Raw genomic sequence first — 14,016 nt, 5'->3', positions numbered from 1 at the left:
GGCTAAAGACACAGAGAACTGTGCTTACAATTAAACACTACTCCAGCTGGTAATTTCGTCCTCAGAGGGGTCCTAGTTAGCAATTCTAACACTACCTTACATGTCAACTAGGGTTGCACAAATATAATACATCCACTGCGGTAATGGGAGCCAGGTTTCTCGCTGCAAGAGAAGTTACAACAAGGCAAGGTGAGAGGCAGTGGAGCTGGATTCGCACCTGAGACATCAGGATGAACTCACGTTCACTTTTAACAGACAGACAGGCAGAAAGACACATATGAAAGTAACTATAGCTCTGTGTGTACATGGATTCGAAGACAGATCTACATTTTTTAACTCTATCACAGAGCGCCTAGAAGCAATGATACCCCAGTAGTAATGAACACATCTGGGGCCCAGGGCTCCATTCCTAAATCCCATTCTCCAATAAAAGGAACAAGAGCTCCTTAGAGAAAAGGCTGATTTCAGGACTGGAACAGGAAAAATACAAGATGATGCCAAAAAGCAAGAAACTGCTCAAAAAGCAAAACCACACACACAAAAAGGAGAATGTATGACAAGGATACAGAAGCCGCCTGAAGGAGCTCCAATGGCCAAAGCAGGAACAACTTGAGCAAGAAAGTAAGCAACAATACCACTGAATTACAACCCAAAGTAGAAAATAAAGATTCATGAGTCCACACTGAGATAAATAAATAACTGAAAAAATGGGACAGAAGAGGCAAACCTTCTTTACGGAAGAACTCCAAGTATACGTGCCCATACTCCCCACTCCTGGAGGCGGAGCTTAATTCCCGGCCGCTTGAGTGTGGCTTGCACTTACTGACTTACTTCCAAAGAACAGAGCATGGAGAGGGAAAACTGGTCACTTGTGGAAGAGCCTTGCAGACACGACGCGAACCAAGCGGTCAAGGTCGACATCAGCATGAGGGCAATTCGCCTTTGTGATGCTCATACGGAAGCCCGTCACCTACAGAAGCTCACGCAGTCTAACCATGAGAAAACATCAGAGAGGCCCAAATTCGAGAGTGTCCTACAAGCCAGTCCTACAAGAAGCTGCCGCAGATCGGAAGGGACTAAGGAGACACGCTGACTAATCGCAGTGGGGCGGCCTCGACTGGGTCCTGGAACAGGCAAGGGGCATTAGCAGGAGGACAAAAACGCAAAGAATGTCTGTAACTGAGTTAACGGCATTTTGCACCAATGTTAGTATATTAATTTTGACAAGTGAACCAGAGTTGATGACGATGTCAATATCAGAGGAAACTGGATGAAGAGCATATGAAAATTGTGAACTATCTTTGTAAGTTCCCTAAAAATCTCAAAGTATTCATGATTACAAGCGTACTAAAAAAAAAAATGCAATTGCATGTAGGCAATTTTGAAATCAAGGATCAATCTTTTATATATGTTTACATAGTTTCTTGTTTTACTCTTTAAGTTAAAACTGAATTATAAACAACACAACAAAAACCTACAGCTAGAGTAACTGTTGGAAAGGCTACCTAGGAACTACTGGACTGAGATGATTCCTATTAATTTTTAGGGAAAGCTGGGAGGGATGCTCTCCAAGCAGCATCTGACGGAGAAGGAGCAGACATCGGAGGCTAAACGATCTCTATCATAAAAGGACAGCAGCACACACTGCTGTGAAATGGCCATCAGGACACTTATTCCTAAGACTTGATCAACCACACTGAGATCAGAGGCGCTTACACTGCAGCAAAGTGGGGAGTTAAGCAGGACTGAGCTCCTGGGATGGTCTAAATATCGAGAAAAAAGGAAAACCGGGAAACGAATGAGTAAGCGTGAGAAAGAACTAGGTTCACGTCTAGGTGCACAAACAAAGGTGGGGGCGGGGGGGACGTTTTCTCTCATTTTTGACTCTGACATTATGTTGACCTTGCTGCCAAGAATAAAATTTTAGCCGGCCTTGTTAGTTCAGTTACTTAAATTTTCCTAAGTTTTATTTGAAGGCCTGAAACTCATTTATGGCAATTTATCTGAATAATTATTTTCGAGATTGAAACAACTGTCTTAAAAACTGAACTTCAGATACGAACTCATTTGTTAACCAGAGACTGCATATGTAATTAGAAACATGTCCTGAGAAAATGAATTTATGGAACTGGGGAGCTACAGGGGCTTCCCAGGTGGCTCAGCGATAAAGAATCTGTCTGACAATGCAGGACATGCAAGAGATGCGGGTTCAATCTCTGGGTGAGGAAGGGCCCCTGGAGTAGGAAACGGCAACCCACCCCAGTATTCTTGCCTGGGAAATCCCGTGGACAGAGGGGCCTGGTGGGCCACTGTCCCTGGGATCGAAAAAGAGTCAGCAGGACTGAGCAACTGAGCCCCGACAGCACCACAACAGGGAGCTGCAACGTCACTTGATTTTTAACAAACCATTAAGGCTATGTATGATATCCGTATTATTAAAACAATTTGCAAATAGATTTTTTTAGTTATCACTAGTTACATTTTTAAAACTTCAGAGTACTGAAGTATGTTTCTTTTTAGGGAAAGCTGTTTTATAAATAAAGCATGTTTACAAGCCAATGAGAATTAAATATTTTAGATGCTATTTACAAACACAAGTTGCAAGTAACTTAATGAGAAATAAAAATACAGTCATATATGAGAACAATCAAATATCATAATTCTTTTCTACAAACTCCTCCAGCTGTATTCACTGCTATTATCACATAAGCCACAGAAACTGCGCAGAACAGAAGCAATACAGTGGGCGCAGTCTGCAGCACAAGTCGGGCAAGATGTTTCTAACAATTAGGAATGAAAGTAGAACTGTCCTCAAACCTAAAAGGTTATCCATTGCTTAAAACGTATGCCCTTAAAAATGTACGATTTGAAAGAGATTAAAAGCTAAAATTAAAAGACGCTTACTGCTTGGAAGCAAAGTTATGACCAACCTAGACAGCATATTAAAAAGCAGAGACATTGCTTTGCCAACAAAGGTCTGTCTAGTCAAGGCTATGGTTTTTCCTGTGGTCATGTATGGATGTGAGAGTTGGACTGTGAAGAAAGCTGAGCGCCAAAGAATTGATGCTTTTGAACTGTGGTGTTGGAGAAGACTCTTGAGAGTCCCTTGGACTGCAAGGAGATCCAACCAGTCCATCCTAAAGGAGATCAGTCCTGGACGTTCATTGGAAGGACTGATGTTGAAGCTGAAACTCCAATACTTTGGCCACGTGATGGGAAGAAGTGACTCATTTGAAAATACCCTGATGCTGGGAGGGATTGGGGCCAGGAGGAGAAGGGGACGACAGAGGATGAGATGGTTCGATGGCATCACCAACTCAATGGACATGAGTTTGGGTAAACTCCGGGACTTGGTGATGGACAGGGAGGCCTGGCGTGCTGCGGTTCATGGGGTTTCAAGGAATGGGACACGACTAAGCAACTGAACTGACCTGAACTGAAAAGCTAAAAATACACTTAAAAAGTAAAAATATAGACTTGTCTAGCCCCTACTAGCGTACAGTCAGCTTCAAGGGGGAAAAATGTTAACAAAACTTCTAAAAAAAAGTCTGTATTTAATTTCTATAGCATTTTATTATTCACACAAAAATCTTTTAAAGCCTCATAACAACCCTGTGAGGTAGGAAAGTATTATTATATCCATTTTACAGATGTGAAGACTTGGGATCAGGAAGATTAAGTCATTTACAAAGTTGTGTAGCGAGAAAGCGTTGCATCAAGAAATGGAATCCAGTTATTTGATTTTAAAACTGTGGCTGTTTCCCAGACATACTTAGTAAAAAAACTAAAACCCAGAAGGGGAGTGTACATATTCTCATATATATATATACATACACACACACACACACACACACATAAATGTGCACTTCCTTTATGGAAATTACGTCTCTGAAATAGGAATAAAAATAAAGTTTTACTTTCCCATTGAGTTGACTATCATTTTGGAGACTTATCTTTTATCAGTTTGGATTAATCTCCAACACAGAATTTTGGCTCTTGGTTATTTCTTCTTTCATTATTTAACAGACACAATAACTGATTAAACCAAAATTTAAAACAAGAGGTGTTTCTGTACTTAATTTCTTTTTGGAAAGCAAACAACCCCAAATAATTCTAATAAACTAAAGTCTTTAATTAATATACTTTGAATTTGTATGTATCTCTTTTCTATAATAAAGATAACCTTTTTATTCAGTTAAATCTCAACTGGTCACACCAAAGGCATACAACTCAGAATTCAAAACTACGAGCTACCTACTACTGTCTTTTTTCAGTAAGTGTTCTAACAGAAAATGCACTCATTCACAATCTTTTCCTTGTTCCAACGCATCTAAGTGATGCAAAGCTGTGCCAGAAGCAGCAGGGATTCGATGCCACAGAGCTTCCAGGGCAGGGAGGAAGTCAGTCTGCGGGAGGGAACGCAAAGCAGTTTTAAGAAGCCCTAACATGAACCCTTCTCTCCTATGAGAGCTAATGAATCAAAGGTGAGGTGACAATGCCAGGACTTTTTCACTGGTATCACTTCAAAAATAGTGCTTCATGAAAAAACATTAACCGGGCTTCCCTGGTTGGCCCAGTGGCGAGGAGATCGCTTGCCAACGCAGAAGACACGGGTCTGATCCTTGGTCTGGGAAGCTCGCAGAGGCTGCAGGGTGACACCTGTGCGCCAGTTTCTGAGCCTGTGCTCCAGAGCCCGGGAGCTACACCTCACTGAGCCAGCGAGCTGCAACTCCCGAAGCCGCGGGCCCCAGTCTCCGTTCAGCAACGGAGGAGCCACCGTGACAAGAAGCCCGCTCACCACAACCAGAGTGGACCTTACCTGCCACAGCTAAAGAAAAGCCCACAGAGCAAAAAAAAAAAAAAAAAAAAAAACTAACAAATTAATCAGCCCCATCATCCCATAGGTGTCCTCGCTGGAACTGAACTCCAGCCAAACACCCAAACCAAAATAAGCTGCTCACTAGTTGGAAGCATATGCCAAATCTTCACGCAGTTCAATTCAGTTCAGTCGCTCAGTTGTGTCCAACTCTTTGCGACCCCATGAACTGCAGCACACCAGGCCTCCCTGTCCATCACCAACTCCCGGAGTTCACTCAAACTCATGTCCATCGAGTCAGTGATGCCATCCAGCCATCTCATCCTCTGTCGTCCCCTTCTCCTCCTGCCCCCAATCCCTCCCAGCATCACAGTCTTTTCCAATGAGTCAACTCTTCGCATGAGGTGGCCAAAGTACTGGAGCTTCAGCTTTAGCATCATTCCTTCCAAAGAAATCCCAGGGCTGATCTCCTTCAGAATGGACTGGCTGGATCTCCTTGCAGTCCAAGGGACTCTCAAGAGTCTTCTCCAACACCACAGTTCAAAAGCATCAATTCTTCATTATGGATCTAGTTTTGCTCTACTGACTTTGAAACTTCTACTACAATAAATTATTATGATGAAACAGTTATTCATGGACTAAAAGGGAAAAACATCATTTGCCCTAATAAAAAGATATACATAAAAACTCATTCACAGAGTCAACATACTGCTCAAAGAAAATTCATTTTTGAGATTTCTAATCAAAATAATCCCTGGAGAAGGAAATGGCAACCCACTCCAGTATTCTTGCATGGGAAATCCCATGGATGGAGGATTCTGACAGACTACAGTCCATGGGGTAGCAAAGAGTCGGACACGACTGAGCGACTTCACTTAATCAAAATAGTACTCAAAGGAAACTAACCTCTTACAGCGACAGAATTGATTCATTCTGCAAACATCTTGCTATATTATGTGACTGCCTGAGCCCTTCTCCTAAGGGCTCACAATTTGGCCATCAGATTAAAACTTAGAATTCTGCAAACTGCAGTTCCCTTCCGATACTTCCCATCTTAACGAATAAAGAATATCTTCTGTTTTATCATCTCTGACTCCAAAGCAAGCCAGATGGTGTAATTAGGCTTTTTTAAAAAATAGATGTATATATATACACACACACATATATATACGTATATAGCTATTAAAATTTAGAATCACAGCCTAACTCTGGTAATTGGGGATCTCAAAGAGATGGGTGCTTTTGCTTTTAGCCAGACGAACATGCACACTCACCACAACAGAAGAACTGCTTATACTCTTTCACTCCCAAGAATATCCAACAATATACCCCCTGCTAGCTTTGCCACTTTTTAACTGTAAAGAATTTCTAAGATATCAAGCTAATAAAACCAAATCTGTACCATTTTCAAGCCACTTCCTCTAGTAGACATTTTCCGCTCACAAAAATCTTCACATGACAAAACATACATTTGGTAATACTTTCATTAAACTTCTACCATCTATGCTGACCATCTATGCTTAAGCTTACCCAACAGTGTATACTGTTTCCCTATGATCATTCTTAGCCTTCTCTATAATTCATCTCTCTTTAAAATCCAGTGATCAACATGGGACACGCGACTCACAAGGAAGTAAGCTACTGCAAAGAACAGAGAAGGGACTGCACCTGTGACCCTGGATGCCACGCTCATTTAAAAATAGCTCAGCATCATGTTGATTGCTTTACTGACTCATATTCAGCCTGTGGTCACCCATGATTGTGGCTTTCTTCCCTCTTTATTTATACCCAGTCTGTCCTTCTCCATCCTATATTTAAATCGTTGGATTTTTTTTTTTCCCTTCCACACACTTAATTTCACCCAGTTTCATACAGTTTTCATAGATCCATCTTCCAATTTATCACAACACTATAGAAATGTTTACATCTGCAGTTTATAATAACTACTGTTTTACGCCTTAAAAATATCAAGACTGTGAACACAATACTGTAAATCCACTATACTTCAATTAACAACAACAAAAAATCCAGGCTATGAAAGCACATATATAATACAACATACGCGGTAATTTACAAGTAACAGCGGAACGAAGGCTAAGCTCATTGCCTTCTGGAAACCTACCTCCACTGGACCGTCGCTCTTTACTAGTGCTATACGTGCCCGCTGCAAGGAACCGTCCATCAGCTTGTGAAGCCTTAAAATCAACTTCCTTAACCCCATTTGCTTCAGTGCTTTGTCTACAAAGGGTCTATAAATAGAAGTCAGACAGTGTCTACTAAAGCCTGCCTCGGTGCTGCAGTCTGGGGCTCCCCAGCCGACAGACTCGTCCTCGGACTCCAGCCTCTCAAGCTTCTTCGGGACGCAATCCGGGGGCGACTGGATGTGGATGCTGCGGTCGGCGGGCGGCCTGGGCTCCAGTGCCCGCGGGCCGCAGCTCTGCTCTTCCTCACTCTCCTCTGTGCTGCTGTCCAGCTCCTTCAGTTCTCCTTCTGTGTCCTCGGCCTCATCCTCGGGCTCGTTGCCCCTGGACGATCGTGGGGAGGGGATTTCAAACACCGGCCAGCCAATGTCTGATAAGTTCTTGATGCCCAACACGGTGCCCATAATCCTTAATTTCTGATTTAAGTCTTTTGTGATGTTTAACCACAAACAGAGCGCCTGCACCCTGTCCTGGAAGTCCTTTGCAGCGTACTTCTCATAATCCTTTTGAAGAGCCTGCAGCGATGGATAAAGTGCCTCTATGTACTCCAGCAGCTCCATTATCCGTTTGACCTGCTCAAAGGACACCCTCTGGCGTTGGAGGTGTTCGTGATAGGTTGAGTAACCCGCAGGCTGCGTCCCGGGAGGGGCTCTGAACTGCCCTTCTACTGAAGTACCGTTAAGACTAGCTCCGTTTCTAACAAAGGCGAAGCTCCCATAGTTAACTTTGAAGGTAAGGATTTCGTTGATAATGTCTGGGATGGCCTGGCGGGCTGTGTATAAAAAGAGGTCCTGGTCGTTAATGGTCCGGCCGGCGTGCCAGGCTTGCAGCTCTAACCAGATCAGTTCGTTAGATCGGTTAAACCAGAACGCGGACGTGCTTTCCTGCCCTCTTTGCTCCCTGTCCTTCTTCTTTGAGACTGAGGTAAGCTTTAGCAGAAGTCGGAGAGTTTCAAAAAATTTTAAGCGATCTGCTGGACAGTCAGTCCTGGAAGTCTGGCGGGCGGTTCTGGCTATCGGCATGGGCACAGAGACCGGAAGCTTAGCATTGCTGCAGCCGAGACTGAGGTAAGGCTTATTGAGATCCACATCCGGGATGGACTTTTTGGGCAGAGAGCTCCCCACTGAGTCCAGCATGAAGGAGCACTGCACGTTCTTCTTATGATCCCGCTCTGTGGACCTGAGAGCCGCTCGGATCTTTTTCTCCTGCTTATAGCTGTATTCTTCCACGTTCTCCACAGTTTTCCCAGTGTCTTTGTGTGGAGGTTGGTTTGATACATTCATTTTTTCTATTGGAAAAAAAAAAAGAAGAACATTAACGTTACTCTCTCAATATTTTCAATAAGACTGATATCCACACGTATTTATAGTTGCAGACTGCCACTGGAGAAAATAATCATACCATGTGCTGAAAATTAAGAGAATACAACACCAAAACATTTAACTTCTAAAAGGTTTTACCCATTTTTCCTGTTATATAATACTTGCTATATTCTCTAACGTCCTCCACTACTAACCTAAAAGCAGCTGTTTACTTGTCTACCACAGAGTGCAGTCATCCAGGTAAATCAAATCTTCACGAGTTATCACCTTGGACTTAGAACAGAGAAATACCACCCAACTGAGAACACATCCGTTTCCTGCCGTGGCCACGAACCGAAGCATCAACTTAGAGCAAATCGGTTAAGTTTGCTGGGTTACTCCTGTCATTTGTAAAATCAAGCAGATGGAGGAAAGAACCCTTAAGGCACCTTAAGATTACTCTCATGAAACACTGAAAGACACATAAGCAAAAATGCTTACCTTAATTTCTGCTCCTTGATTTCTTCTTTGCCACAACCAAGTGAGCAGTAACATTTCTTAATTTAACATTAAGGAAACTGAAGACATACAGACTAATTTAGTAAAATTTGCCTAGTCTATTATACTGGCACGTAAAAATCATTCAGAATTAATGCAAAGCAAGCAAACATCACACTTCGCCTTCAAAGAACTGTGAATAGTTCTATTAACGGAGTTCCCAACCTTTGAAACGAACACACGTCTTCTCTCCTGTTGGGCTCTCTGACCCTCTGAACCATCTCTACCTCACAGAAACCCCTCCATTCTCTCATTTTCTAGACGCAGGAGTCTCAGGGCAGTCTTCCGCTTCTGAAGTCACCTCTTCCAAAGTCCCCTCTGGGACCTCGGCTCACTCCATGAAAAGTGCATGTTTCTCAAAGTCCTCCTCTTGGGTCTCTCCTGCCTCACCTGCCTTCTCCCTGGGTGACCTTCACGTGCCCTTCACACACTGACAACGCCCAAGCCTACAGCACCACCCCCATCTCCCCTCTACACTCAAGGTACAGTTTGTCTCCTTGAATCTAGGACACACATTTTGTATTTCAACTTCTTTGAAATTAGAATATGCTTTATAACTAATGGCAATATAAACAACTTTAAGGAAAATATTCACTAATATATTTCATCTATATTTTCCTTTATATACATATGCACAAAACTAATAAATGACTTTTAAAAATTTATATCTAAATATCAGAAAGTATAAAAGAGTTCTTTAGATAATTAAAAATTCTAAGTGTAAGAATATATTGGGAATCAATTGTAAGCATTTTTTCTTAGTATATAACAGCACAGTATGCCTTTAGATTTTATGAAATAGAGTGTATTTATATGATTACAGACTAAAATACCCAAAATCAATTTACTGACTAATATACCCAGACGAATATAACTTTGTTAAAGTTAATTTAACAAAGAAAATTTGTTCAAAACCAATATATCTCCAAATCAATTTAACTTAGTTTTAAAGTAAGGATTTTTCAAACAAGTATTTCTAAAAGGACTTCCAATTTAATTTACTTATATTCAATTTATTTTACAATCCATCAAAAAGGATTTTATCTGTCTATAAGGATTTGTGTTATATTTTAACATAAAACTATTATTACATTTTAAATTAGCAATACTTTTAAACAATGGGAAATTTATCTGTTATTTTAATCTACTTTACTCTACATGTCTTAAAACTTCTTACACAGTCCATTCAAGAAATTTCTTCACTCAGAATGGCTATCATCAAAACAACACAAATAACAAATGTTGGCAAAGACGTGGAGAAAAAGGAATCTTCATACACTGCTGGTGGGAATCTGAACTGGTGCAGTCACGGTAGATATTTTCTCAAAAAACTAAAATCAGAACTACCACCTGACTCAGTAATTCCACAGAAATTATAAATGTTCTTCTAATCCATGATTTAAAGATTCTAAGGGAAACAACTGCACTCATCTCACATGCTAGAAGTAATGCTCAAAATTCTCCAAGACAGGCTTCAGCAATACGTGAACCATGAACTTCCAGATGTTCAAGCTGGTTTTAGAAAAGGCAGAGGAACCAGAGATCAAATTGCCAACATCCGCTGGATCATCGAAAAAGCAAGAGAGTTCCAGAAAAACATCTATTTCTGCTTTATTGATTATGCCAAAGCCTTCGACTGTGTGCATCACAATAAACTGTGGAAAATTCTGAAAGAGATGGGCATACCAGACCACCTGACCTGCCTTTTTAGACACCTACATGCAGGTCAGGAAGCAACAGTTAGAACTGGACATGGAACAACAGACTGGTTCCAAATAGGAAAAGGAGTACGTCAAGGCTGTATATTGTCACCCTGCTTATTTAACTTATATGCAGAGTACATCATGAGAAACGCTGGGCTGGAAGAAGCACAAGCTGGAATTAAGATTGCTGGGAGAAATATCAATAACCTCAGATACGCAGATGACATCACCCTTATGGCAGAAAGTGAAGAGGAACTAAAAAGCCTCTTGATGAAAGTGAAAGAGGAGAGTGAAAAAGTTGGCTTAAAACTACTCAACATTTAGAAAACTAAGATCATGGCATCTGGTCCCATCACTTCATGGGAAGAAGATGGGGAAACAGTGGAAACAGTGTCAGAGTTCATTTTTGGGGGCTCCAAAATCACTGCAGATGGTGATTGCAGCCATGAAATTAAGACACTTACTCCTTGGAAGGAAAGTTATGACCAACCTAGACAGCATATTGAAAAGCAGAGACATTACTTTGCCAACAAAGGTCCATCTAGTTAAGGCAATGGTTTTTCCAGTGGTCATGTATGGATGTGAGAGTTGGACTGTGAAGAAAGCTGAGTGCCAAAGAATTGATGCTTTTGAACTGTGGTGTTGGAGAAGACTCTGGAGAGTCCCTTGGACTGCAAGGAGATCCAACCAGTCCATTCTGAAGGAGATCAGCCCTGTGTTCTTTGGAAGGAATGATGCTAAAGCTGAAACTTTAGTACTCTGGCCACCTCATGCGAAGAGTTGACTCATTGGAAAAGACTCTGATGCTGGGAGGGATTGGGGGCAGGAGGAGAAGGGGACGACCAAGGATGAGATGGCTGGATGGCATCACTGACTTGATGGATGTGAGTTTGAGTGAACTCCAGGAGTTGGTGATGGACAGGGAGGCCTGGCGTGCTGCGATTCATGGGGTCGCAAAGAGTCGGAAACGACTAAGCAACTGAACTGAACTTAACTGAAGGGAAACAAGAGTTAACTGGGAGTTGCTGCTGTTTAATTGCAAAGTCCTCTGTCCATGAGATTCCCCAGGTAAGAATCCTGGAGCAGGTTGCCATCTCCTTCTCCATGGGACCTTCCCAACCCAGGGACTGGACCCATGGCTCCTGCACTGCAGGTGGATTTACCACTGAGCCACATGGTAGCTGCGATAATCTAACAACACAGAAGACTGCTTCATGAACTTTAAGCCCAAATCTATGCTAAGCTTACCACAGAGCTAACAGTCAAAGCATGACAATATCAAGAGATGAAGCTTCTCAGCCTTGATCTTTATTCTAACAATTAAAAGGACTTAAGAAGGGAAATGCTAATCCCACTTTTCTGTAAATACAGAATCAAATTTTAGCAAGCCTAGAAACCTAAGTTTTGCAGATCATATACACATCTTGTGAAGTCTATCTTACAGCATACAAATGGTATATTAAACATTTTTTTTGTAATTTTGTACTTACAAAAAGCAAGGAATGGTTCAGTTTTTGGATCTACAATGTGTATAAAGGAAAGTAAATTGGGAAAAGAGGAAGATAAGACAAAGAAGCTATATTTTTTTCCAAAATAAAAAGCCAAATTTGTTAAAAAAAAAACACAAATGGAAACTGATATACCATTAAAATGACTTAATTTAAACTGAAAATATATTCAAGCTCTAGTCTAGCTACTGTGCAAAAAGAAAATACCAATCTTTGCTTGTTTAGTTTTCTGCCCATGCTAAATCCCTCTGTAATGAATAGAAAGTCAAACAGAGTTTCTGGAAAGGAGAATGGATCAAACGTATACAGAATGCTTTATACAAGTTCTAATTACAGTACTACAGAACTAATTCATAATGACTTAAATAAGACTAATGAATAGCACTCTCCCAAGTGGCTATAAATTGAGTGGTGTGATTCTGCAGTACTGTTAAAACAAGCCTTCCAAGAAGTTACTGCTTCCTTTGGCCAATTACCAATAACTCCTGCCAAATCAGAAAAACATGAAAGGAAAAGAAAAACAACAACAAAAATTGTATAATAAAACCGAACGCAAACAAATGACAAGCAATATGAATCACTGGTTTCAACAGATCGAAGACAATCAACTGAATTCCTTGCAATTCACACCTAGAAATGACTCTTTAGAATATGTGTAAAATACAAGTATTATCAAGCCCCTGCAATTCTTACGTTCTTTCACCTATGTGTGTAAATTCAACACACCAGCCCTCTGCAATCTCTCCAATGAGAACGTAGAAACAGGTACCTGCTCTTTACCTGAGAGATGACATTTATGGCAGTGATGTGCTAGACTGTCGATATGAGCAATCCCAAGGGACTGAAGACACACACACACACACACACACACACACACACACACACACACACACACCCGAATCTGAGAGACGACATTTATGGCAGTGATGTGCTAGACTGTCGATATGAGCAATCCCAAGGGACTGAAGACACACACACACACACACACACACACACACACACACACACACACACACACACACACACACACACACCCGAATCTGAGAGACGACATTTATGGCAGTGATGTGCTAGACTGTCGATATGAGCAATCCCAAGGGACTGAAGACACACACACACACACACACACACACACACACACACACACACACACACACACACACACACACACACACACACACACCCGAATCTGAGAGACGACATTTATGGCAGTGATGTGCTAGACTGTCGATATGAGCAATCCCAAGGGACTGAAGACACACACACACACACACACACACACACACACACACACACACACACACTCCCCGGATCCAAGGCTCTCAAACTTCAGTCAACCTTATAGAACCACTCAGATTCTTGCTACAACGCAGATTCCCGGGCCCATTCCCAGAGCCTCTGATTCAGCCTGGCTAGAACGACACTGCATTTGGGAAAACACTGCTTTATTCAATCTCCCCATTTACAAGGTAAGGGCTTTATAGAAATTGTCATCATCTTCACAACACCACATGATGGAGAGGACTGCATCACACAGACGATCAGACAGATGCGAATGTCCCGATGGGGATCCTACTGTAACTCATGTTTGTGCCGTCAACCACCTTGACACCCATCAGAGCTGCTCCCAGGACAGGACTGTGTGGCCAAGGAGAGGCTAAGATGCTGAGCGCGATGAAAGACAGACACGGGGGGTGCTACAGGACTCATCTGCAGAAGAGCTGAGCAAGGCCAGGCACTCACCTGGCCGATGGCCTCGAAGAACGGGGTTGCCTTAAAGAAGGGCAGAAAGGAAGGCAAGAGCATATTTTAAGCCAGACAATAAACATGCAAAATGACACGAAGGCACAGAAGAGAGTGTGGCTGCAACAGTGAGCCTCCAAGTACACTGGTAGACTGTGAAACTGAACCAGAACTTTGAAAGTTGGG

At 41.9% G+C, this 14,016-nt stretch overlaps 1 protein-coding gene across 4 annotated transcripts in view; it reads right to left on the bottom strand.

The window, feature by feature from the left end:
• Nucleotides 1-14,016, bottom strand: part of MAP3K4 (mitogen-activated protein kinase kinase kinase 4) — a 146,565-nt gene that overhangs the window by 51,553 nt on the left and 80,996 nt on the right. For all 4 annotated transcript variants that reach the window (XM_018053440.1, XM_018053441.1, XM_018053443.1 and 1 more), the window contains exon 3: nt 6,939-8,305. In XM_018053440.1, coding sequence (XP_017908929.1) covers nt 6,939-8,305 — 1,367 coding nt within the window. The remainder of the gene's footprint in view (nt 1-6,938; nt 8,306-14,016) is intronic.

This window comes from Capra hircus, chromosome 9 (assembly GCF_001704415.2).
Source record: "Capra hircus breed San Clemente chromosome 9, ASM170441v1, whole genome shotgun sequence".
NCBI lineage: Eukaryota > Metazoa > Chordata > Mammalia > Artiodactyla > Bovidae > Capra > Capra hircus.
The sequence above is the reverse complement of the archived record's forward strand: the minus strand, read 5'-3'. Positions and strand labels throughout refer to the sequence as shown.